Below are 25125 nucleotides of genomic sequence, written 5' to 3' on the forward strand. Positions count from 1 at the left end.
GATCTCAGCTAATTGAATATTGACTTCTCCATTCTTGGAGTATTAGACCAAGTCATATGTAAATGACTACAATGCTTTTTCATTTTAAAATGTTGGTGGTGGTGTTTTCCTTTTATCTATGCATACTTATATAAGTTTTTCAGTAATGATTCCTGTGGTCCATGAAAGTAAACATAGAAATATACAAGGAACCTTTGGAGTTAGTTACCAGATGTTAGCTGTTGCAAATTCCTAGATTCTAAGGGTTTTTGTTTGATCTTGCCTTAAATTAAGTATTATCTCAGGAAGATCATGTAAAATTGGAAGTAATTTTGAGAATTTTGAATCGTCCCGATAGGCCAAGGTGTAAGTTCGATCCCCAGTCAAGGCATATATAAGTGGAACAATGAATCAATGTTTCTCTCTCAAATTAACAAAAATTTTATTTAATTCTGAACCAAAATAAGTTGCTTTGCCACAATGCTGTTGACTGTTTCATAGCTTAGGTATATGTGATCTTCCACATAATATTCAGACTGCTACTACTTTGTAAACACCATTTTGGTTAAAATTGCGGTGAATTCAAGGATAGGACGTATATCCTTTGGAGTGTATAATTCCTTTGCCTCCTTGTTCCTTTTACTGTTGTGGTTTGAGTTTGGTTCCACCCGAAAAGATGCATCTAGCTTGTGTTGTTGCCCATCCCTGGCCGGACCTGCCAGTGGGGGCGGGGGTGCCGACCACGTGCAGGAGTCCAGAGCCTGTCCGTCACGGTGAGACAGCGGTTTCCCGCCAGCACTGCTGGGCCGGCGGGTAAGCCAAACCACAAACCCCCTTTTCCTTTGTAAAACTGTAACACCCGTAATAGAATCTGTAATGACCACAAAAAGTGTTATTTGTCGTTATTGGTGATACTGGGTTTCATTCCGGCTTTGCATCTTTGATCTTCTTAATTGAAGTTAGATCACAGCCACTTTCCTAAGCTTTGGAATGTGGGATGAGTCCATAATTACGGTTTGACATGCCAGTCTTCCAGTCTTAACACATGTCTCACGCCCTCCGCGTCAGGAATCAGCGCTCAGAGAGGGTTGGGTCTCAGAGCCCAAGTGTATCAGCTAAAGGAGCGTTGAGGCAGCTCCTAGCAACGGGCGGAGCCGCGAACAGAGGCCCGGCGCGACTAACGGCCGCGGCGGGGCACCCTGGGAAATGTAGTTCGTCTTGGCGTCCCCTGTTTCCTGGGACCTGGCAGGTGAGCGGGGCGTGGACTACAACTCCCAGGATGCCTCTCGCCTCGTCTTTCTCTCTGAGACCCGGTGACCACGAGATTGGCGTCCGCTGGGCCCCGAAGCGGGAAACCTGGCCGAGCTGGGCCGGTACCAGCAGCTATGGCCCGGACAAGTCCCAGCGGCTGCGCCTCCGAAAGGAATGGCGCGTAACCCGGGGGATTTCAGGGCCTGGGAGGATCGGAGGCTGCGCGGGGCTCGAAATGGGCTGGGCGCGCAGAGGGTTGATGCGCGGAGGGCGCGGAGTCTCGGGCCCGAGGGCGTGCCCCGGGAGGGCCCTCGCTAAGGGGCGGGCTCGGGGTTTTTCAATGACTGGCGCGGAGTTGGCTGAGCAGATGCGGCATGAGGGCCCTTGTGGCCCTGTGGCCTTTGCACACCTCTTAGAAATCCCCGCGGTCTGGGAGGCCGCGCCACAGATGACCGGAAGTGCCTGGACGTGCCCTGAGACAAAGCGTGTGTGCACTTCTCGGTCGTGAAAATTGCCCTTCCAGAGAAAGAGAAACATTCAGCGTGGCCCCTGTGCAACCCCAGTTAAACTTTGCATCCTAATAACAGGATAGGCCAGCACCAGGGACACAGGTGACCCGCTCCGACTCCTTTCTTCAAGGCGAGCCAAAGGTCCGTTCTCGGGACGTGCAGGAGGGGCAGGAGAGAGCGATACGGTTCTCTATTAATGGGGTGAGTCGGAGGTATAGTTAGTGTGAAGGAAGAAATGTCCACTCTCAATGAAAATATGTGCACCTCTGCTGTTGGCGCTGAATGCTCCCTAGGAAACAGTCACGGGTGTGGCCTGGGAAGGCGGTGCCCTGGGGCCAGGGCAGGCACCCACTCTGAGATGGGCCCTGCCATCTCCCGCATCCTCTTTACCGCGAGGGATGAGCACTGCACATAATTTGAGTCATCTCCAGGCGGGGGAACGCTCATTGAGTTACCCAGCACACTGTCTCATCTGAATTGCACCCCCGTAAGGGATTTTTAGCTTCTGCAAGTAGGTTCAACCTCTTGTCTGGGCAGTGAGAGACGCCTTGATAGGCCTTGGACTCAAGTATCATTCAAGTGACGTCATTTTTAAGCAATTACTCTCCTTTTCTTCATTAGGGAGCATGAATCTGATGTGGGCAGAATTCAGATGAGTTGGACAGCACTGTGAAGGAGCTGCAAGCAGCCTCTGGAGCCTGGAGATGGTAGGCAGAATGCAGAGTGAGATGGCGTGGGAATGCGAACCTGCCCCCGCCCCCAAGATCTGACTGTGTGGCTACTGTGGGGGCCTGGTGGCCAGGACCAGGATGTGGCCCCTGGAGAAGTGTGACCAGATTTGTTGCTCACCGATATCCGACTTCTTGTTAAGCAAGGAGCAAGCGTTTCTTCTGAGCCTCTGAATGTGCAGCTGGAAGCATTTTTAAGTTTGTCTCCAGTATTGGGTTGGGGATTGTTGTAACCCAGGAAAGTCATCCTCACTCAGACATCAAGTAATTTTGAATATTAGGAGCTTTATTACCTGTGCAGGGACTGCAGCCAACCTACTCAGAGGAGAACTGCAGCCCCGAGCTCAGGGGGAGGGTTGCTTATATAGGACGGGTTACTCAAGAGTTTAGCAGAGCAAGCAAGCTATGTGTACAGAAGCAGATATCAGCAGTTAGTAACTGCACAAGTTGTTTATTTTATATTTCTTAACATTTACTAGACCTTAGCCTTGAATGCCTCATTGTCCCATCTGGCATCTCCTGATTAGTTAAGCTCATGGTCAATACCCTTGTGGTCATGGCTGATGCATCTCTTCAAGAATTTTTGCAAAAACAACTCGGGTTCAAGGAACCCAGGAGAGGTTCCTTCTTCTAGCGGATGGAGAATTACTGGATTATAACAGGGATATGGGATAGAAGAAAGCATTCCCAGTCACATTACATCCTGGCTTGGGAGGGTTTGCCTGTGGTGTCTGGAATTCAGGGGAGAGGAAAGATTTCTGCGTTTGGGGGTGGGGGTACTCACTGTGGCAGCCACTGCTGGTTGGTGGGGGCTGTTTCCATGCTCTGAATGGGTCTGTTCTCAGAGACACTAGGAAAGCATAAAGGGCTCATGTCTCTAAATGCCATCTGTGCTCCTTTTTTCTCGGGTGAGTTGGCAAAAGGCAAAACCGTTCATTCTGCGTTCTCAGTTTCAACACATGTTCATTGCTTGTTTGATTTCGTTTAAGTGATTTGTTTTCCCCTTTTTAGGCACTAAAGACCAAGAAAGGATTGAAAGGTGAGTAGAGAGATGGAACATCACTTGTAAGCCAAAAAAAATTACCCCACCTTGGGTCCAAAAGTAACTTATGTGTGTCTGTGTCTGAATATTCCCGATGGTTTCCCCATAATTCCATTGGCAGCTTTGGTCTTTTAGGGGACTCCTTATGCTATCTCACTGGCCCTTAGAGTAATTTAGAAATAAGCAAGGGATGGGGCTTGGGAAAAAATTCTTCTTGCTGGGCTCTGTATCCAGAAGTACTCGGTTGGGGTTACGGGTGGTGAAGACACTTGGGCTGGATGCGAGAACTAATTTAGTACTCGCCCTTGGGTTCCCACACACACCATGGAAAAGTGGCCAAGGAGGTATGCCTCCAGACCAGTTCTAGGGGTCTCAGGTGGAAGGGTTCTAGGAGGCTGTTGGTATGAAAGAAGCTTATATGTGCCTAGAAATCTTAGACACTTTTCCCAAAGTTGCATAACTGGGCTTTGCTCAGTGTCTGGAAGACTGTTGGCCAGTATGTCACGGAGAATGTAGGTTCTACTGAAAATCTTCACCATCGCCCTCTGAGATGATGTCATCATCCTCAGTTTCTTTTTGTTGTTGTTGTTGTTGTTGTTTTTCATTTTTGTTCAGCTAGAGTGGGAGGGGGAGAGAGAGAGAGAGAGGGAGAGAGCGAGAAACATCGACGTGAAAGGTACACATCGAGTGGCCACCACCCACATGACCCCACCAGGGCTGGGACAAACTGCAACCGAGGCACGTGCCCCCAGCGGGAACCGAACGCGGGTCTCTGGACCGTAGGCCGACACTCTAACCGCTGAGCCAAACCGGCCAGGGCATCATCCTCAGTTTCTACCCTGGGATCCTTCAATAAGATATGACTTGCTGCCAGCGTTAGGAAATGTCTCGTGGACAGTGGAGAGAGAGCTAAGCCTAAGGTCCAACATCTAAGAGCCCTGAGGTCCTGGGGTGACGGCTCAAGACGTGTAGCTATAAGGACCATTCTTCTTTCCTCCTGAAGTCATGACGCCACCCTTTCTGTTCCAGCTTCCATTGATGACGTCCTTGATGATCTCCTGGGGGATGAGAGTAAGTGCCCCCCTCCCCAGAACCCCCTGATTTAGCCTTGTTCTTTTTTTTTAAATGTTTTAAATTTTTTATTTATCTCAGGGAGAGAAAGGGGGAGAGAGAGAAACATTGATCAGTTTCCTCCTGCACGCTCCTGAACCGGGGATCCAACCCAAAACCTGGACATGTACCCTGACTGAAAATCAAACTCAACACCTTCTGGTGCACGGGCCGACGCTCCAACCAGCTAAGCCTCACAGGCCAAGGCTCCTCTTTTTTTTTTTAATCCTCACTTTTTTATTTTTTTGTTCAGATAGAGTGGGAGAGAGAGAGAAACATCGACGTGAAAGGGACACATCGAGTGGCTGCCACCTGCACGACCAACCAGGGCCGGGGACAAACTGCAACCGAGATATGTGCCCGTAGCGGGAACCGAACCCGGGTCTCTCTGGACCGCAGGCCGACGCTCTAACCGCTGAGCCAAACTGGCCAGGGCTCCTCTTTTTTTTAAATTGAGATTTAATTCACATAAAAGTTACTCTTTTGAAGTGTACATTTCAGTGGCTTTTAGTATATTCACAAAGTTGTACAACCATCACCACAGTCTAATTTCAGAACATTTCATCACCCCCTAGAGAAACTTCGTGCCCAATAGCAGTCACGCCTCATTCTCTCCTCCCCTCAACTCTAGGCAGCCACTGATCTACTTGCTTACTCTGTGGGTTTGACTCTTCTGGACGTTTTATATAAAATGGAATCATACACTGTGTGGCCTCTTTCGTTTATCATGATGTTTACCATAGCCTAGGCTATGATGAATAATGCTGTTGTGAACATTCGTGTACAAGTTTTTGCGTGGATGTTTGCAGTGCTTTGAGGGTATAACCCTCAGAGTGGAATTACTGGACCGTATGGTAACTCTGTTTACCTTTCTAAGAAACCGCCAATCTCTTCCGCAGCACCTGCACCACTGTCCATTTCCACCAGTGCGGGGCTCCTGTTTCTCCACATCCTTGTTATTGTCTGTGTTCTTTTTTTATATATATATTTTTTTCCTTTATTGATTTTAGAGAGAAAGGAAAGGATAGGGAGAGAGAGAGAGAAACATCAATGAGAGAGAACATAGACTGGCTGCCTCCTGCATGCTCCCACTGGGTATCAGGCCCACAACCTGAGCGTGTGACCAGGAATTGAACCAGTGACCTTCTGGTGCAAGGTCGGCGCTCAACCACTGAGCCACACTGGCCGGCCTATGGTCTCTCTTCTTGATTCTAGCTATCTTAATGGGTGTAAAATTGCATCTCATTGTGATTTTGATGTGCGTTTTCCTATTGACTAATGACATTGAGCATCTTTTCATGTATTTATTGGCCATTTGTTATCCTCTTTGGAGAAAGTCTGTTCAGATGCTTTGCCCATTTTTTTATTTTATTTTATTTTATTTTATTTTATTTTATTTCTCACTCGAGGACACTTTTTCCATTTTTTTGTTCAGGTAGAGTGGGAGGGAGAGAGAGGAAGAGAGAGAGAGAGAGAAACATCGACGTGAAAGGGACACATCGAGTGGCTGCCACCCGCACGACCAACCAGGGCCGGGGACAAACTGCAACCGAGGTACATGCCCTTAGTGGGAACCGAACCCGGGTCTCTCGGGACCGCAGGCTGATGCTCTAACCGCTGAGCCAAACCGGCCAGGGCATAGATCCTTTGCCCATTTTTTTTAAATTGGTGTGTTGTAAGAGTTTATTATCCTGGATTCTAGTCCCTTACCCTGTGTGTCCATGTTTGCTGTTCTGAGAGGCAGGGCTTCAGGGTCCTGCAGAGCTCCCCGGAACAGCTGCAATAGCAAGGCTGAGGTTACCCCCATCTGGCCCAGAAGAACCCACCAGGCACAGGCCCTTGGGTTCCAGCCAACAACTTTGAGCCAGAGAAGTATTGTTCTTTCTGCATATCTTGGTGGTGGGGGTGGAGGTGGGTTCCTCATTTGTCACCAGTTGGTATTCAGATCTCCCTGCTTGGAAGTGTACCACCCCTCCCCGTTCAGGTTTGTCAAGGGATAACATGGGAACCTGCATTTGGGGCCCATTTTCTTCCTCCAGCAGGCACTTCTTCCCACCGGAAGGTCTGGGACACAGCTTGGTAGAGAACTTGCAACACTTTTCATGGTCACTCCAGTTCTCCACAGCTGAATGACATGTTTTCTGTTTTCTTCCAATCACAGTACCTGAGAAGCCTGTTAAACTAGTTGCACGTGCCAGAGATAAGACCAGTGTTGCCCAGACACTCCCTTCTGCCAGGGCTGGAGCAAAGTAAGCACAGGACTGGGTGTGGCCATGACCCAGTTCCATGAGATGCTCTGCCTCCCGTCCCTCCTTTCCCCTACTGTGCCCCTCCAGTGCCAGCGACTTCCTCCTCCGTCCCTCAGCTCCCAGTCAGGGAGGAGCCCGGGGAGTGGAAAGAGAATGGAACTGGAGGTCAGAAGTCCTGCTGATTACTGGGTGGCCTTGAGCGGTTCCTGAACCTCTCTGCGCCTTAATTCCCTTATCCTCAGACTAAGAGGACTATCCTAGATTGGTAGTTTTAGGTTGTTTTTCTGAGGTTCTCCTGACAGTTGAGCAGTGGGGAGGAGCTTTGTGAGTTTTCTACCCCACCTTCATTTTAACTAAAGCAATCTGTTTTTCTCTCTTACCTGGTGTTTTTTTTTGTTTGTTTTTTTTTTCATTTTGTTTCCCTTTATTGATTTTAGAGAGAGAGGAAGTGAAAGGGAGCGAGAGACAGAAACATCAATGAGAGAGAACATTGATTGGTTGCCTCCTGGATGCCCTCACTGGGGATCGGGCCCACAACCTGGGCATGTGCCCTGACCGGGAATTGAACCGCTGGTGCATGAGTCGATGCTCAACCAGTGAGCCACACCGGCCGGACTTACCTGTTGTTTTTTATTCTTTGGTTTTAAAGAGGCTATACTCCTTTTTTAAAAAGTTAAAATCACTGCATTAGGTAGCCTTCAAAACTCCTTTTCTTTGTCACCTGCTGCCCTCAGGATGCAGGTGGGTGCTGACTCCTCCCCTTTGCAGGCCCCTCCTGGAAAACAATGCCTTCAGCACCGAGGCAGGAGCGGAGGCTGAGGTGAGCCTGGTCCTCTCCCTACTCCCCCCCCTCTCTGCTGGTCGCTGGAAACAGTGAGATGGGTACTGGGGCTGAGGGGCTGTTTAGAAGGCCCTGCAAAGCCGGGTTGTTCTTAAAGCAAAACAAGGTCTGCCTAAGGCCCAAAGCAACATCCTCTCCCTTCCTACCACTGAGACGACCTGGAAGGTCATCCTAGCAGCTGCCGGAGCCTTTAATGTTACCCCTTGGAGCTGTGCTTTTATAATAAACTCCACTGCTGTCCAGCCACTGGGTGGGAAGTGACGAGGTTTGAGTCCTGGGCTTTCCAGTTGGGAGGAAGCGAAAGTGGCAGCACTTTCTGGGTCTCCACACCTGGGCAGGTTTAACTTCAAACAAAACCCAAATCCCACGTGAGGGCAGGATGCTAACAAGCAGGGCCACAAGGGGTGAGAGCCCTGAGCTACGAAGGGCCTTGACTAACACGTGTCCTTACCCTCTGGTGGACTCAGGTTTCCGACATCTCAGATGCAGACCCGCAGGCTCTACTCCAGGCCATGAAGGTAGTGAAGCAGTGTGCACGCTCCCGGAGCTGGGGCAGGGTGGGATACTGATGCTTCTTGCCAGGCCTTCGTTCTCCCTCTGATTTCTCCCTGTAAGACTGCATTGTGCGCCCTTCGAGGGCGTGGAGCTCATCCAGGAGCTCTTGCCTCTGCCTTTCGGGGGTGAATCAGATTCCCTGGCTTACAGTCTCCTGCCGCAGGCCCCTGCTGGAAAGGGGCCAGCTCCCACCCGAAGACTCCCCCGGCTGTGCCCCCCCCCCCCCCGCAGGAAAGACGGGAGACTATCTCCTCAGAGCTTGTCCTTAGCCTTTCTCCATATGTCTCCACATACCCCTGCCTAGTTCCCTTCAGAATAGCTGTCCTCTGATCAGATCAAGACCCAAACTGGTCTTTTTAAAAAAAGTTTTCTTTATTGCTATTATAGAGAGGAAGGGAGAGGGAGAGAGAGGTAGAAACATCAATAAGAGAGAACATCAGTTGGCCGCCTCCTGCATGCCCCCACTGGGGTCGGGCCCACAACCTGGGCATGTGCCCTGACTGGGAATTGAACTGGCGACCTCTTGTTGCATGGGTCGATGCTCAACCACTGAGCCACACTGGCCGGGCAAACTGATCTTGATAATGGAGTTTAAGACATAAATTCTGAAGGCTTTATAATCTCTCAGTGCTGGAACATAGAGGCGTTTGGCAGCCGCGGCTGAACACCCGCGGGGCTCCCCCTCGCTTTTCCAGGATCTGGACGACATGGATGCCGATCTCTTAGGTCTGACGAAGTCTCATCTCGCCTCTAGCAAAAGCGCTGCAAAGAGTTCTGGGAAGGAAGAGCTGCCCAGCAACCCCAGACCTGCTGATGTGTTAACAGCCAATGAGAAAGGTGAGTAGGATGTAGCTCCTCAGATGTGGGAGGCTTTGAAGATATGGAAGATGCTTAGAAGGAAGCGTCCCTAACTGTGGTTTGTCTCTGTCTGGGCTGGACAGGCCAGGCCAGGAGCTAATTGTGTGCGTGAGAGTGTATGGTGGGGAGGGGACAAGTTGAGCTTCCTTCCTGGGGCTGTTCCAGTCCCTCTGAGTCCAGCATGGCAGCTCCTGGAGAATGTGATGGCAGCCTGTGCACCTCCCAACCCCATGTCTCTGGAGTGCCTTGTGACTAGGGCAGGTGGCTGCCAGACCATGCTTCCTGCCAGAAGCCTGTGTGAGAACTGGGGAGGTGTAGACACGTCCCATGGCTGTGTCCATGGCCACAGTCCGTCAGCTCCGCCGGGAAGGAGGGCACACCATCCCATGGCCCAGTGATGGTGTGCTAGACAAACCTTGGCCTTCTCTTTGCTGTCTGCAGGGGATGCCATTCCCACCAAGAAGCCTTCTCCCTCTCCCAGCGGCTTTGGGCATCAGTACAAGAAGTTTTCATTTGAAGGTACCACAGGCCTTATGGTCACGCCTCTGGGACACTTGAGTTGGGGAGTGGAGTAGCCGTGGCACATTTCCTTGTCACAGCCAAGTGGCTGCGTATATCAGCCAAGGAGCAGATGGCCGGTGCCACTGATTTAGTTCCTCGTGAATCCAGGGAGGGACTAATAGTGTGTATTCACTCGGATATCTGGGGAACTTATTTGCAAGAACTTTGAAGCCAGGCATCAAACTGAAGATTTTATAAAGTATAGGAAAAATTCCTTTCCCTCAATGAAAACACAGATATTTGACTTCTCTTCTGATGCTGGGACGTTCCCAGCAGTCTGTGCAGGCAGCAGAGCCTGGGCTCGTGGGCAAGCCTGGCACAGTCACACTGGGCCACTCTCCCGCTTCCTCTCCCCAAGGGGAGCCCGGTCTGGGTCCAGACACTGAGGGACCTGTTTCTGTGTCCGCGCAGCTGGGGAGAAGCATGTGTAGTAGCCTCCCAGCGCAGTGCAGGGCCCGTCTTCCTGAAGCAAGTATGCAGTCGGACCTGTGCTCTCCCTTCCGGACAGACTTGGAGGACCCGCTGGCAGGCCTGCTCTCCGAGGATGAGGAAGGAGTCGCCAAGAAGCTGCCTGGGACAGAGAGTAAAGCGCCTTCTGAAAAGAGCCCAGCCCCAGCCAGAGAGCGAGGTAGGGAGGGTGGGCTTGTTTCTTGTCCTGGGGAAGATGCAGTTGGCAGCCCAATGGCTGAACTTTCCAGGGCAGAGCCAGAGATCTGCCAGGTGGGGGCTGCAGGACTGAGCTCATTCATCTCTGAGAAGGGGGTGGAGGTGAGCCTGGGATGGGTCGGGGTAGTAGTGGGGCAGGTCCCGTGGCAGACCAGACATGTTCAATGCCTGCTGCCCTATCCGAAGGTCAGGGTGTCAGAGCAATGCTTCCCTTGACCCACCCACATGTCATAGTCGAGGGCTAGATGACTGAGGCATTGTGCCCTGTATTATGTCTCTTAGGCCCCTCCATCCCCCTAACTCCTGGGAGCACCCCTGTCCGAAAGAAAGAAGAATTGCTGTTTGACGATGAGGATGACCTCATGGCCACCCTGGGGTTTGGAGATAGCCCCAAAGCAGAGAGGAGGCAGGCGGGAGACCAGTAAGAATCCTTAAGAGGGGAGCATCCCTGGTCAGGCTGCTGCTTCCAAGAAGGAGCTAGAGGGTGGGTACAGCATGGGCCTGTACCAGCACGTACCAACCCTGAGCCCATACTGCAGGGAAGGGCCCCGCCCTGCTCGCTCCAAGCTGGATGAGCTGCTGGGTCGAGGCCCTGCCACCAAACACCTGTCGTCCAGGGAGCACCTGCAGTTCACGCTGGACAGGAAGTACCAGAGGCCACAGGGTGAGGAAGCTTTGGGGGTGGGGAGGTGGGAGGGGGGACCCCCAGAGCAGGTTTTTGTCACAACCCATAGTAAGAACTAAGCTTTACATTGTGACGCACACACATTATTATGCACATTTATAACTGAGACAAGTGTCATGAAATAATCATCATCACGTTCAGTGCCACTTTTTATTTATGTACTATTTGATTTATAAATACATTGGTTGCAACTCATGAAATTGTTTTCTTCACTTGCTAATAGGCAGCAGCCCACTACAGTGTTTCTCCAGGTGTCAGCCCAGGGGCGTATATTGAATCGTTCTTGTTACAAGCACACAGCTCACGGGCCTCACCCAGAGGAGGTCGGGCAGGGCCCTCACTCTTAGCAGCTCCCCATGGCCCCCGAGTGCTGGAGTGGGACATGCGGAGCTGATGCCCAGCCCCCCACCTGCCCTTCCAAAGCTGCTTCGCCTGCACGTGTCTCGCATGGCACGCTGCCAGTCCAGCTGCTTTGTTTTTATTTTTAATTTTCTTAAAAATCCTCTCCCGAGGATAATTTTCCACTTACCCTCAGACAGAGTAGGAGGGAGGAAGGGAGAGAGAAAGAAAGAAATATCTAGGCCAGAGAGACATCGATTGGTTGCCTCCCGCATGACCCCGACCTGGACCGGGTCGTAACCACAACCAAGGTGCGTGCCCTTGACCGCAATTGAACCCATGACTCTGGTCCCTGGGCCGACGCTCCAACCGCTGAGCCAAACTGGCAAGGGCGGAATCCAGCTGTTTTTAAACAGCTGTGTAGCCACAGCAGAGTTTGACTCCCCTGTCCTAGCTCACAGGCTTCTAATTCACAGACAGAGAAGACACCTGGGACGACGAGGAGTTCACCTTTGGGGCCTATAAGCCCAGCATGGGCTCCTCCGAGGGCCGGCAGTCCCGCCGACAGTCAGTCAGGTGAGCGGGCCTGTGCGAGCGCCCTTGGAGACCGGCTGCCCACGGGGAAATGGGCCAGCCTCTCCCAGTCCGCCGACAGTCAGTCAGGTGAGCGGGCCTGCGCGAGTGCCCTTGGAGACCGGCTGCCCACGGGGAAATGGGCCGGCCTCTCCCAGGCCCACCGACAGTCAGTCAGGTGAGCGGGCCTGCGTGAGCGCCCTTGGAGACCAGCTGCCCACCGGGAAATGGGCCGGCCTCTCCCAGGCCCACCGACAGTCAGTCAGGTGAGCGGGCCTGCGCGAGCGCCCTTGGAGACCGGCTGCCCACCGGGAAATGGGCCGGCCTCTCCCAGGCCCACTGACAGTCAGTCAGGTGAGCGGGCCTGCGTGAGCGCCCTTGGAGACCGGCTGCCCACCGGGAAATGGGCCGGCCTCTCCCAGGCCCACTGACAGTCAGTCAGGTGAGCGGGCCTGCGTGAGCGCCCTTGGAGACCGGCTGCCCACCGGGAAATGGGCCGGCCTCTCCCAGGCCCTCCGACAGTCTTGTCTGGAGGCCACACCGTGCAAGGCTCTAGGCTCTGTGGGTGCAGCCGGAAGAGGGAGTCCCAGTCTGGACAGGCCAAGTGGTCGAGATGGCCCCCAGCAGGAAGCTGGGCCCCGGATCTGCTCCTGGCCTCCTCGGAAGGAAAAGGGGAATTGTCTAAATTTGGGATTTTTCTCCTAATATTTTATTTATTTATTTATTATCCTCACCCGTGGACATTTTTGCATTTATCTTCAGATAGAGAAGGGGGGCGGGGGGGAGAGAAAGAAACATTGATATGAGAGGGACACATCGCGTGGTTGCCTCCCACATGACCCCGTCCAGGGCCCGGATGAACTGCAGCCAAGGTACGTGCCCCTAGCGGGAACCAAACCTGGGACTCTCTGGTCCGCGCGCCAGTGCTCCAACTGCTGAGCCAAACTGGCCAGGGCCCAATATATATTTAAAATTTTGTACTTTGAAATAATTTCAAACAAAAGTTGTAAGAACAGTACAAAGAACTGCCTCCTACCCTTCGCCCAGACATAGCGGTGTTGGCACTACACCGTGCTGGCTGTGCCGGCCTGCCTTTCTCCCTGATAACCCTGCGCATGCCCACGCTTCTCAGTGCCCGCTGCGGCCGCCAGGAAACGTAGAGGCCATGGCCCAAAAGGGAACAGGTCACAGAATGACTGTTGCCTGAAGACCCTGGACCCAACAGATGTTCTCCGGACGTGTGTGCCTGTGGTTGTCACTTGGTCCTGATCGCTGCAGGTGGAATTGTCCCTGGCTCCTGTGATGGAGTCAAGACGCCTGTGATCGTGTTTTACATACAGCGCTCAGCTGCCACTGTGCTGCCACCGGAACTGGTGCCACCGGAACTGGTGCGGGTGCCGTGCTCTCGGCCTCCGGCTGGCTGTGCTGAGCCTCTGAGCACCCCAGACGCCTTGGTGTGGGCCTCGCAGTCACCCCCCAGCCGCAGAGGGAAAGACTGATCTGGGGCTTTGGGGACAGGCTGCTTGCCCTGTCCTAGACCCCTCTTCTTTGTCTTGAAGTAGGTTCTTAGCAGAAGGCAGCATAGACCTCAAGGGAGAACCAAGCTCCAAGCAGAGCACCCCAGCAACAACCAGCCCCACTCACCCCAGGAAGGGAAGAGCTGACTGGTTGGGCCTCAAGGATGAAGATGAGGACCTGCTCCCTCCCTCTCCCACCAGAGAGCCTCGAAGAGGAGGCTCCGCACTCTCCACACCTTTCGTGGCCGGCCCTGAGAGCCAGCATTCTGCTCCAGGCCTGCACTCCGCCCCAGCTGGGCTGCCCTCCTCCTCCCTGGGGGTGAAGCCACCCTGCGAGGGCCCAGATCCCTGGGCCAGAGCTAGCCCGCCTTCCCAGATGGGCGTGTCTGAGGAGAAAGCGGAGGAGGATTGGCTGAGCCATGCCTTGTCTCGGAGGAAGTCCCGAGATGCCGCCAGAGAAGAGCATGCTGGGACTTCTAAGGGCCAAAAGTCGGTGGGGGCAGCGGGCCGACCACCGTCCAGCAGGTACAGGCTTGGGCTGCTGTCTCTAGGGGAGGGTGGACTGAGCAGGGTGCAGGGAGCGCCACCTCTCCCCTGTGCTCTCCCTCTGGCTCCTGCCTTTGCCCAGGTGCAGACACGAGGGCACTGGGGTCTGTCTGTTGACACACCCCAGCTGCGGTGGGCCAGGCGCTGACTTGATCAAGTGGGAGACAGAGGGTGCCTGATGTGGCAAACGTGCAGCCCTCTGAGCAGGGCTCGGCCCACAGTGCCCTTGGGCTGGCGACACCCAGTGTCCAAATTATCAGTGCTCGTGCTGGCCTGAGCTGAAGTAAATGATGCGCCCTGGCCGGTTTGGCTCAGCTGTTAGAGCGTCGGCCCGCGGACCAATGAGTCCCAGGTTCAGTTCTGGTCAAGGGCACGTACCTTGGTTGTGGTTCGTCCCAGCCCTGGTCGGGTCATGTGGGAGGCAGCCAGTCGATGTGTCCCTCTCACATCGATGTTTCTCTCTCTCTTTTTCTCTCCTCCCTTCTTCCCACTCTATCTGAAGATAAATAGAAAAAATCCTCAGATGAGGATTAAAAAACAACTAAGAAAGAAAAACGATGCACGTGTGGGTTGAGATCTGCCCATGCTCTTTGGGGGTGTTGGAATTCACAGTGGCCAAGAGGCAAGGCCTGGGGGAAGGCACAGAATGTGTCCTGTGGGATAGGCCAGTGAGTGACCCCCGAAGGCGGGAAGGCCAGGATCATCCAGAGGGAGTGGCCAGAGCAAAGGGGACGAAGTGACAGACGCGGGACGTTGCCCAGCCTGGGGTTAGTGTGACTGAGGAGGGCGGCTTTGACCTGGACCTGACCCTATGGAAAAAGCCTCCTCACAACCCCAGAGCTGAGAAGAGGAAAGAACAGGAGAAGGGAGGGACCCAAAGGACAGTTGGACCTGGCAGGAGAGTGAGCAGAGCTTCAGTCTAAAGGCCTTGAACTTGAACTTAACTCTGATGCCTATATCATGTCCATTGTCTCTCCCGGGACTGGTGTCATATGGTCTCTGCAGTCACTGTGCCATGGTGGGCACTGGAGGGGGCAGGGGGTTCTGGAAGGCCAGAGACTCAGACTTGGGAGGAGAGTTCCCATGATGGGATGGTGGGGACAGGAAGGGGCATAGCCACACAGCGTATAACTGGACCTTGTCCTGGTCGTCCAACCTAACCTGGACCTCTGCCACCTTGACTTTAACTTCCTCAGCCAACCTGTTGCTAGCTCTCAGGGGCTCGAGCAAGCAGCTGCTGGAGGGACCTCAGGACAAACAGCAAAAAAGCCGCCTGCCCAGCCTGCCACCTCAGGGTATGTCTGCAGCCGGGACTGAGGGTGGTGAGAGGCAAGCTGGGGGCCGAGCCGGGCCTCCTGACCTAGGCAGGTATGGACTCATGTGGTGTTCCATACCTGCTGTCAGGCCCACTGCTCAGCCTTCGGAGGAGCTTCCTGAAGCCGGGGCCCTGTCTTCTTTCTCACTGAGATCCACTTTCATGAAACTGACAGCCACGGGGCCTTTCCGGTCAATGGCGTGAACCGGTTTTTCTTTACTGCCTCCCCCATCTCTGTCCTCAGGTTCCCCGTGACGTGGAACCCAGCCTCCTTGGCCCTCTATGCGGGTGACTCAAAGAGGGACACAGCCCCTGGAGACCTCTCTCGCACTGGTTTGTTTTCTGCTTTGTTTGGGGATTAAAATCCGTGTGAGAAAGGCGCTTTGAGCTTCCTTTGGGGCTCCCAGCAGACTAACACTGGAAAACACGCGCGCACGCGAGAGACTCGCGGCCTCCGTGGCCTCCTTCCTGCTCAGTTCTCTGCTGTTCATTTTTCAGAGCCTGCGGTGCGTCTTCCGAGCCCCCAGGAACCCACAGGGCTTCCTGTGCTTGGCCAGGTAGGGCGGACAGACAGGTCTGGGCCTCAGGCCCATGAAGCAGTTCTTCATGCTCAGAGGCAGCCCCAGTGCTTGACCTGACAGCCTGCCAGGATGTCAGCGCACGCACCCTGGCTGCCACCAGCACCTCCCTGCCCCCGCCGCCTTGTCAGGCAGAGCTGGTGCTAACTGGCCAGCACCAATAGGGAATTAGAGGTGGTCCCCATGCGAGGTAGCCAGGAATGCTCCGGTCAGAAAGCAGGGTTGCAGGTGTTCTATCTAGAAAGCTCCTCCAGCCTTGCCATCCTCCCTGCACACCTCCATCTGTTTCCCAGATGTGGCAGTCACCTCTGACCCCAGCCCCCCAGGAGCAAAACCCTGGTAACGCAGAGCACCTTTGGAGGTGGAGGCTGCTGGGCAGCCAGCAGGAAGCGGGATAGCTATCAACATTTGGACTTCAGGGCTGACAGCAGGGGCCAGTGTTATAAACTCTTGTTGTCACTAAGACTGTGCTGGGACTCAGACGTTTGTCTAGGAATCTGGACCATTGCTGGGGAGGATGTTGCCCTGAGCAAAAAGGGAGACTCATTTTTCTAACCGGACCTGAAACGGGAGGTGCGGTGACCACGTGGCTCTCCAGGGCTTCATCCTCGGCCTCTCAGTGTCATGTCCTTGACCCCATCTACAGCCCCGGTCAGGTGCAGGGCCTGGGAGCCCAGTGAGCAGAAGTAGCTGAGCTCCGCTGAGGGCCTGCCCTGCCTAACCTGGGATATGTCTGACCTCCTTCTCCAGGCCCTGCTCCCAGAGTCACTGGCACAGAGCCTGCTGCCAGGCGCACAATACCAGAAGCAGCTGTTGGCTGCTCAGGTGCAGCTTCAAAATGGCACTGCCGAGCTCCAGGCTGAGCTTCTGCAGAGTCAGGCCCGGCTGGCAGAGCTGGAGGCCCAGGTGAGGGCAGGGGCCAGCTGGCTGTGGGGCAGGTGTGCGATGGGAAGGTGTCACTGAGGGCTGGAAGGCTTCCCAAGGGGACCTGAGGGAGCTGCCTCCCCGCCCTCCACCCTGTCCTCTCGCCCTCTCAGGTGCGGAAGCTGGAGCTGGAGCGGGCCCAGCACAAGCTGCTGCTGGAGAGTTTGCAGCAGCGACACCAGGCCGACCTGGAGCTCATCGAGAATGCTCACAGGTACCCCGTCCTCTGCCGTGGCCTCCTGGGCTTCCCGAGGCAAATGGCCTGCCCCGGCCCAGGTGCCCCACAGCTGGGTGTTCTGTTGGCAGAAGCCGCATCAAGGTGCTAGAAACATCCCACCAGCAACGGGAGGAGCGGCTGCGGAGAGAGAGCGAGGAGCTGTCCGCCCGCTACCTGTCACACTGTCAGGAAGCTGAGCAGGCCCGAGCCGAGCTTACCGCCCAGCACCAGCGGCGCTTGGCAGCTGCGGTGCAGGAGAAGGACCAGGAAATGGAGCGGCTGCGAGAGCTGCAACGGTGAGGGCGCAGCCCGGGGCCAGGCGGGCAGGGGATGGGCTTCAAGGGTAGCCAGAGCAATCTGATGGCGTGAGACCCCCAAGCGTGACTCAACGGCCTGTGAACCGAGGCCTGACCCCTTCCCTTCCAGGTGAGGACCCAGGCCAGCACACTGACCCACTGCACCCATGGCAGGGGCAGGGGACATCACCTCTAGAAAGGTGTGAGGGTACCCACAGGGCCCTCGCTGTTTGAGCTGGGCCTGTCAGCCGCAAGCAACCACAGGCTAACTCAGCCCAGGCTAAGCCCCTTGCCTGCTGGACCTCTCAAGCCTGGTTACTAGACCAGCCCTGGAAGTGGTTTGTGTTGTGTGCCTGGATTTCGATCTGGTTGGCTTCCCAGGTCAGCACAAAGCTAAGACAAGGTACATAAGGAAGCTGGCTGATGAGGGCAGAGCTGGCCCTTTAACACTAGTCTGATATGCCTGTCTTTTCCTCTGTGTAAAATCTTTGCTGAATAACAGAAGGAATCTCCCCCTTAGAGGGCGGATGCGGCAGTAAGGCACCAAGACAGATAAGGCTAAGGAGCCAGGGAAACTGAGGCAGGGGAGGCCTGGGAGCACTGCGCAGAGGCACGCTCCTCCCTGGGAAAGCTGCCCACAGCCCACCCTCCCACGGCCCTGCAGGGCCTCCATCCTAGAGATGCGCAAGGACCACGAGGAGCAGCTGCAGCGGCTGAAGCTCCTGAAGGACCGAGAGATCGATGCCGTCACCAGCGCCACCTCCCATACACGGTGTGTGCGTGGTCCAGGCCCTGCCCACCCCAGGGGGCGGTGCTGGGGTCCCCAGGCCAGGGTGACCGGATCCTCCCCAGGTCCCTGAATGGCATCATCGAGCAGATGGAGAAGTTCTCCAGCAGCCTGAACGAGCTCTCCTCCCGCGTGGAGGCCTCACACCTCACCATGGCCCAGGAGCGGGAGCTGGGCATCCGGCAGCGGGACGAGCAGCTCCGAGGTACCACATGGGCCATGTGTCCCTCTCCCTCTCCCATCTCAGTGGGCAGGTGGGCAGACTGAGTGCCCTGTGGGCCGTCCCCAGCACTGCAGGAGCGGCTGGGCCTGCAGCAGCGGGACACGGAGGAGGAGCGGAGCCGGCTCCAGGCAGTCATCGGGAGGATGGAGGCCCGCCTGAACGAGCAGAGCCGGCAGCTGGAGCAGGTGGGGCCATCCTCCGCCCAGGCAAGGCCTGTCTGGCAGAGCCCCAGGGAATGTCAGCAGTACTCTGAGCTCCCTGCCCTGGCCTCGGGACTTCCCTCGGAACTGCCCCCGCCCACTGCAGCTGAGCCCCTCTGCCCACCAGCTGCACATCCACGTTCTTTCCAGCCACCCGAACCTGTCACGGTGGTGATGCCTGTGACGTGGGCAGGAATGCTCTTGTCTACAGATACGTGTTGAACTCCCTGTGTGTCTTTCACATGGAAGAGTAAGCTATATTCTTTCTTTTTTTTTTTTTTGGACGTGAAGGAAGGGGAGAAAGAGAAACATTGATGTGACAGAGAAACATTGACTGGTTGCCTTCCAAAGGCCCCGACTAGGACCGGGGACCAAACCTGCAGCTCAGGTACATGCTCTTGATCAGAATCGAGCCCAAGACCCATTGGTCCATGGGCCGATGATCTAACCTCTAAGGCAAACTGGCCATGGCTAAGCTTTAATTCTTAAAAAAATACCTTTCCTTTCTTTTGTACTAGGTTATAACATGATACATTTCACTGAAAAAAATTAAAATGCATAATACAATAAAGAAAAAAATGAAAATTACCCACTAGCTAAACATAGCTACTGATGATATCATATTTGTCCTGTGGACACATCAATATGTAGATTTTTTTTTCTTTTTTCTTTTTTTTCTTTATTGATTTTAGAGAGAGAGGAAGGGAGAAGGAGAGAGAGATAGAAACATCTATGAGAGAGGACATCGATTGGCTGCCTCCTGCATGACCCTGCCTGGGGATCGGGCCCACAACCTGGGCATGTGCCCTGACTGGGAATCGAACTGGCAACCTCTTGGTGCATGGGTCGATGCTCAACCACTGAGCCACACCGGCTGGGCAATATGGAGATGTTTTATATTACAGACCATATTTATTCAGTCCTTCATTTGGTAACTTTATTAAGCCCCTGCCTCGGGCCAGGCACAGTTCAGCTTCTAACCTCATGCTGTGTGTGCCCTGCATTCCCTGGCATGTGCATCGTCATGCCCACCCTGGTGCTTTGCCTGCGTGGTTGATGGGAGACAGGCAGGCCAAGTGCTGCTGCTGGAAACACAGGGACCAGGGGTGCTGTTGCCTCCAGAGCCTCTCAGCAGAGGTCCCTGAGCCATTAGCCTCGGTGCACTTGATCCAGCACTGGGCCCTGAGTCCTCGGGTGCCCTCGCTTTGCACCTGTCTGGAAAGGAGGTGTGTGTGACGTAGTGTGGGAGATGCAGGTGGCTTTGCACAGCAGTCGGGCTTGACTGGGGGCAGGTGGAGCGCCGGGGGGGACTCACTCTCAGCCCTGACTGGGCCTCAGGAACGCTGGCGGCTGAGCGCTGAGCAGGCCAAGGCGGAATCCGTGCAGCGCGCCCTGGAGGAGCAGAGGAAGGTCATGGCCCAGCAGATGGCCATGGAGCGGGAGGAGCTGGAGAAGGCCAAGGTGAGTCCAGCCACACCATGTTCAGCTGCCGTCCTGCTGCTGTGCCCGAGAATCCCACCCCTTGCCTTCGCGCCCTCATCCTAGAGCGCCTTGCTGGAGGAGCAGAAGTCCGTCATGCAGAAGTGTGGGGAGGAGCGGCGGCGCCTGGCGGCCGAGTGGGCTGATTTCTTCGCACAGCAGAAGCTGAGTAAGGAGAGGGCCGAGCAAGAGGTGGTGCGGGCCCTGCAGGTGGACACTCAGCGAGAAAGCACCCTCATCAGCCAGGCCCAGGTAGGGCCCAGAGCCTCCAGCCCTGCCACTTTCCTGGTCCTCACTCTGCTCCTCCCTCCCGACGGGTTAGCTTAGCCCAGGGCACAGCAACAGAGAATTGGAATTAAAACCACAGTAATCATGTAATAGTAACAACTTCATTTCACTGTCCTAGGTGCTTATACACATTGCTCATTCCGTCTTCATCAAGTCTCCATGACTTAGATATTCCAGAGGTGTAGAAATGGGTTCAGAGAAGTTGAGCCCAGGGGTGAAGGGCAGCACTGAAGTGTGGTCCCGGGCCTCTCTGACTAATTCTGGGACCCCTTACCCCAGCGCCTCCTCCCAGAGTCAGGGTCAGGTGGAGCACCAGCAATGAAGCAGATGGGCCAGGGGGCTCCTTGAACCCTGAGCAGAGCCTAGTTCAGCTCCTGAGAGGACAATGTAGTGAAGGCTTTGCCACCTCTAGGAGCAGGCAGAGCTGAAGATCAGGGCAAACGAGCTCCGGGCCAAGGAGGACCAGCTGTCGGCCAAGAGGGAGGCTCTGGATCGAGAACGGGAGGAGCTGCGGCGGGAGAAGGAGAGGGTCAACGCCTCTGCCCTGCGCATCAGGCTCCGTGCTGAGGAGGTGGAGAAGATGAGCCAGGTTCCAGGCAGCTCAGCGCGGGGCGTGGCTGGGGCTTGGGCAGTGCCCTGACCTCAGCCAGCCTGGCTGACCCAGGTGACCTTCCCGAAGGTGGCCTCAGAGAAGTACCAGGAGGGAGAGCAGGCATTGCGCGAGGCCTGGCAGGTGCAGTCGGGGCAGCAGACCCGGCTCCAGCAGGTGCGGCGGCAGCTGGATCAGCTGCAGCAGCAGGAGCAGCTTGTGCACCAGGCAAGGCCCCTCCCAGCTCTGGCTCCCCCTAGTCTGGCTACACTGATCCCCCCCACCTCCAGTCTCCCACCCTCACAACCATGTCCTTCTCTCTGGGGATGGGGCACAGGAGCATCTGAGTCTGGCCCAGCAGAGGCTGCTGCTGGACCGTATCCAAAAGGACCTGCTGCCCAGCCCTGTGGGGCTGCTAGCTAAGGCCCAGGGCCTAGCAGCCTCTGGCCAGAGTGGTGAGTAGCGCCAGAAGGATGGGACTTGGACCACTGGGGGGCAGTGCCAGGAGCATCCTGCCCACGCCTCCCTCCACTCAAGTTAGGGGGCTAGCTGGGTGTTCAGGTTATCTCGTCACTACTTTTTACACAAGTAATGCATGTTCACCATAGAAAAGTACATTTTAAAATGGAGGAAAACTTTTTTCAAATGTCTCTCTCAACCACATTCTCTAGAGAGAACTACTTTTATTTTATTTATACTTTTTTTTTTTATCCTCACCCGAGGACATTTTTCCATTTTTTGTTCAGATAGAGTGGGAGGAAGAGGAAGAGAGAGAGAGAAACATTGACGTGAAAGAGACACATCAAGTGGCTGCCACCCGCACAACCAACCAGGGCTGGGGACAAACTGCAACCGAGGTACATGCCCTTGGCGGGAACCGAACCCGGGTCTCTCTGGACCGCAGGCTGACGTTCTAACCACTGAGCCAAACTGGCCAGGGCTTATTTTATTTATTTATTTAAGGTTTTTTTTCCTTATTGATTTTAGAGAGAGGAACGGAGAGGGAAAGGTAGAGACATCGATCAGAGAGAACATCAATTGGTCGCCTCCTGCATGCCCCTTACTGGGGATTTGGCCCACAACCTGGGCATGTGCCCTGACTGGGATTCGAACTGGAGACCTCCTGGTGCCTGGGTCAACATTCAACCACCGAGCCACACCAGCCTGGCTGTTTGTCTATTTTTTAATCCTCACCCAAGGATATTTTTTTCATTAATTTTCAGACAGAATGGGAGGGAGGGAGGGGGAGAGAGAGAGAAACATCGATGTGAGAGAGACACATCAATTGGCTGCCTCTTGCATAACCGCAGCTGAGTTACATACCCTTCACTGTAATCAAACCTACGACTCTTTGGTCCGAGGGCCAACACACTAACCACTGAGCCAAACTGGCCAGGGATAGAGAGAACCACTCTTAACATTTTGGTGCATAGCATTCTAGACTGCCCTGTGTGTTTTTAAAAACAAAATTGACATTGTATCATATACCGTTTTGTACCTTGATTTTTTTTTTTGAAACACATATGGAACAAGTTTTCATATCAGTAATGAAACATTTTCATTCTTTTTTTTTTTTCACAGTTCTTTATTTTTTATTTTTATTTTTATTTTTTATCCTCACCCGAGGATATTTTTCCATTTTTTGTACAGATAGAGTGGGAGGGAGAGAGAGGAAGGGAGAGAGAGAGAGAAACATCGACGTGAAGGGACACATCGAGTGGCTGCCACCCGCACGACCAACCAGGGCCAGGGACAAACTGCAACCGAAGTACGTGCCCTTAGCGGGAACCGAACCCGGGTCTCTCCGGACCGCAGGCTGACGCTCTAACCGCTGAGCCAAACTGGTCAGGGCAGTAATGAAACATTTAACCAGAATTTTTAACCATCATAAGTTTCCATTATGAGGCTGTTCCATATTTTTAATGATTTTTTTTTACTGGGTGTATCTTTTTTTGTTATCACTAAGATAAACAGCACATCAGTGAACATCTTTATATATACATCTCTGCACCTTGGTGTGATTATTTCCCTTGAATAAATTTCTAGACTTGGACTTGGCCAGGTCAAATCCCATGAGCATTTTCAAAGGCTTTTGAGAGTCGGTGGGTGTGCCCAGAAGGTTGTCCCAGTTGCGCCCACCCACAGTGGTAAAAAGGCCCCTGGGAGACAAGCTGTGGCCGTCCTGTCCTCCCACCGATGCTTGGTCCTTGACCTCTTCCTCAGCCTTTTCAGCCATCATGGCTCCTGCTCCTGCCGGTCCTCAGGGCAACCAGCCATCAGCCAGTCTGGGCCCGTCGCTCCTCCATGCCAAGCTGGTGCTGATGAAACACACAGCAGAGCAGGTAAGCATCTCGTAGCAGAGGTGGCCCCAGCCGGGCTCGCCACTACCCTAGACCCAGGGGTCCTCTTGGTTACTTTGGTGACAAGCAGCTCAGGGCAGTCAGAGAGGAGCACCTCCTGTCCTGAGGAGGGCTGAGCCCACCCCTGGCGGAGAGTCATGGTGCACAGTGCTTGGTGGCCATCTTCAAGACCTGTCCTGTGGGTCAGGTTCTCTTCTGGTTTTTTTTTTTTTTTTTTTTTTGGTACGTGACCCTAGTGGGAACCGAACCCGGGATGGTCCGCAGGCCGACACTCCATCTGCTGAGCCAAACTGGCCAGGGCATCAGGTTGTCTTCTAAGCCATTATGCATACCATGTCAGTTGCGCCTCCCAATGACCCTGTGACAGCAGTGGTAGCAGTGACCACTCAGTCTCTCCCGGGTTTCAGACTCTGTGCTGAACACATTCCCCTCCCCCAGCCCTACCAGGTGGGAAACTTTATTCCCTACAGTTGACAGACAGGCTTAGAGAGGTGAAGCCCGTGCTAGCCAGTGGCCCTGCCAGGACTGAGGCCTGGTCTCACTCTGGAGCACGTGATCCTCCCCCCCTCTTCCCCGCCCCGCAGCTCCCCAGAACCAGGGAGTACACAGGGAGCAGTCCTGAGTGGGGCTGGCTGGCTGGCCCCCAGGACCTGCCTCTCAGTCCCTCGAGTCTGTGTCCCTGTTCACAAAAGCGGAGCAGGAGGGAGCCCGAGGGTGCCTGCTCTCCCCTCTGCCTTTCAGGACCGAGACTTCCTGGAGAATGAACAGTTCTTCCTGGAGACCCTGAAGAAGGCCCCCTACAACGCGGCATCCCATTCAGCCTGAGGGCCCTGCTGCCTCCAGCACAAGCCTCCGAGCCTGGCGCTCCCCTGCTGCCCCTGGCTGCCAGCTCCAGGGAGGGGTGCCCAGGGAAGGCTCTGTGCGCGCAGGGTGCGGGGGCATTCTCTCCAGGCTGCCAGCTGGTGGTGCTCCGTGCCTCTAGGGTTTGAGCCACATGGGCCTCTGGGGAGACACACTGGGAGTATCTCGGGCCGAGACACTGAGCCTGCGTTGGTCCTCTTACCCCAGAGACACCCATCTCAGACCCCCAGGTCCGCCTGGGTTCTGTGGCCCCTCCCCTCCTTGGCGGGCAGGTGCCTGGGGGATCTTCACCGGGCCCCTTCTGAGGTGGGGGTTCTCAAGGGTGCCACGAGCAGCCTCCTGCCCTCCCCGCCCGAGGCAGCAGACACAGCGCAGGGTCCCCTCCCTGATGGGGACGTGGAGTCGGACCACACATTTTACAGGGCCTCTGTCCTCCTGCTCAGGTGCGGGGTGCGGGCAGGGGGGTGCGGTGCCCCGCCAGGTTTCCCTCACAGTCCCAACAGCTTTCTGGGATCTCATTTGTTTACCAACAATGTACAGCCTTCATTTTGGACCCATTAAACTGCTATGTTCTTTTTAAAAAACCTAACTACTGTTCATTTCTTGCCATAGTTGATTAAGAGATCACCATTCTCTTTCTGGTTTTACAGTTTTGTTCTGTATGTTCCACAAACAATACAGAATATTGATTTGTATGTTTAAAAATCTATGTAAATGGTATATTGTATACACTCTTCTGCGAACTTTCTTTTTTCACAACTTTATTTCTAAATCCAATTCATGAATATTAACTGCTGAATACTATTTCATTGTTTGAATATACTACAATTTATTTATTCATTCTCCTGCAAATGGGCATTTAGCATGTTTCCAGTTTTTTATTGTGATTTTATTATAAATAATGCTGCCCGGCCAGTGCTGGGCATGCCTCCTTGGCATATAGGTAAGCACTTCTCTAAGGTAGATCCCCAGAAGTAGAATTTCTAGGTCACAGAATAG

General features: G+C 54.3%; 1 protein-coding gene across 1 annotated transcript; it reads left to right on the plus strand.

The window, feature by feature from the left end:
- The first annotated feature begins 1829 nt into the window (after positions 1-1829).
- On the plus strand, positions 1830-24545 carry FBF1 (Fas binding factor 1). The gene is made up of 30 exons (XM_036268546.1): positions 1830-1940; positions 2361-2446; positions 3479-3506; positions 4539-4580; positions 6781-6868; positions 7637-7688; positions 8177-8227; positions 8960-9101; positions 9564-9641; positions 10192-10311; positions 10632-10770; positions 10889-11013; positions 11850-11949; positions 13509-13988; positions 15206-15304; positions 15569-15657; positions 15823-15881; positions 16653-16808; positions 16940-17040; positions 17133-17339; positions 18004-18111; positions 18192-18331; positions 18416-18534; positions 19888-20010; positions 20095-20280; positions 20729-20905; positions 20996-21133; positions 21243-21360; positions 23129-23247; positions 24007-24545. Exons 2-30 carry the CDS (start codon positions 2444-2446, stop codon positions 24088-24090), a joined length of 3471 nt encoding a protein of 1156 aa, XP_036124439.1. The 5' UTR covers positions 1830-1940; positions 2361-2443; the 3' UTR covers positions 24091-24545.
- The last annotated feature ends 580 nt before the right edge of the window (positions 24546-25125 follow it).

Source organism: Molossus molossus, unplaced genomic scaffold (assembly GCF_014108415.1).
Source record: "Molossus molossus isolate mMolMol1 unplaced genomic scaffold, mMolMol1.p scaffold_m16_p_19, whole genome shotgun sequence".
NCBI lineage: Eukaryota > Metazoa > Chordata > Mammalia > Chiroptera > Molossidae > Molossus > Molossus molossus.